This window comes from Atta colombica, unplaced genomic scaffold (assembly GCF_001594045.1).
Source record: "Atta colombica isolate Treedump-2 unplaced genomic scaffold, Acol1.0 scaffold33, whole genome shotgun sequence".
Taxonomy (NCBI): Eukaryota; Metazoa; Arthropoda; class Insecta; order Hymenoptera; family Formicidae; genus Atta; species Atta colombica.
The window spans coordinates 2,646,176-2,646,995 of NW_017259437.1; the positions used below are offsets into that span (position 1 = coordinate 2,646,176).

Genomic DNA, 820 nt, shown 5'->3' on the forward strand with positions numbered 1-820 from the left:
CATTCATTTTTGTATTATTATTATTATTATGCTTATAAAAAGGCACAATTTAGATATTCTTTCTAAAATATTTTTCAGACTTTTTATTATTTGAAACGAAAGATAAGTATTTATTTAAAGACCCACTTGGAAATAATCGGTAGGAGGTGCCGGCGGCCGTTGCGGTGCAAGAACTTCTTTCTCTGGATTTATCCAAGGTTTATTCGAATAAGTGTCTAGAAGTATCGGTGTCGCATTCACTGTGACGTTATATTCATTCACGTACAATGTAGTCCAATTCTCGCCCCGAATTATGGCGATCTGTAAGGAGATTCCCGTGTTGACATCTGAAAGAATAGATTATTTCTCTAACAATTTCTAATATGCATGTCGCATATATTTACTTCCAAGGACTTTACTAACGTACTTGGGTTTGTCACAGTGATATTTTTGATCTCGTTGCCAGCGTTGAAAAGATAGACGATGGTACCGTTTGAAATGTAGAGATGTGCAAAATTGTTCAAATGATCGTTCGCATACAGTATCAGAGAATGAATATCATAAGTTCTTAAATTAATTAAAATATTTTCAAGCAGCATGCTTTTCAGCTGCAACCTCTCCTCGTTGTCGTCCGATCCAAAATAGTTTTTTTTTAAGAATGCTCCAGGTGAAGTGAATGTCAAAGCTTTGTTATTGATATCTGAATTTAGAGATATTATTTTAATACTAATTAATTCAAAATTGAATAATTTATTTCATATATTTACTTTTAATTAATATTTAAAAAACTAGAAAAATATAAAAAGCCTCAGATGTATATATATATATATACATATATATA

At 30.9% G+C, this 820-nt stretch overlaps 2 protein-coding genes across 10 annotated transcripts in view; one reads left to right on the forward strand and one right to left on the reverse strand.

Moving 5' to 3' along the window:
- Positions 1-820, forward strand: part of LOC108690545 — a 122,082-nt gene that overhangs the window by 9,983 nt on the left and 111,279 nt on the right. The window lies entirely within an intron of this gene.
- LOC108690544 overlaps positions 1-820 on the reverse strand; it is a 24,150-nt gene that overhangs the window by 7,939 nt on the left and 15,391 nt on the right. For all 6 annotated transcript variants that reach the window (XR_001931897.1, XM_018197891.1, XM_018197892.1 and 3 more), the window contains exons 18-19: positions 407-679; positions 127-326 (exon numbers count right to left, since the gene is read on the reverse strand). Coding sequence is in view for 5 of the 6 variants with exons in the window: in XM_018197891.1 (XP_018053380.1) it covers positions 127-326; positions 407-679 (473 nt within the window). In the remaining variant the exon portion in view is untranslated. The remainder of the gene's footprint in view (positions 1-126; positions 327-406; positions 680-820) is intronic.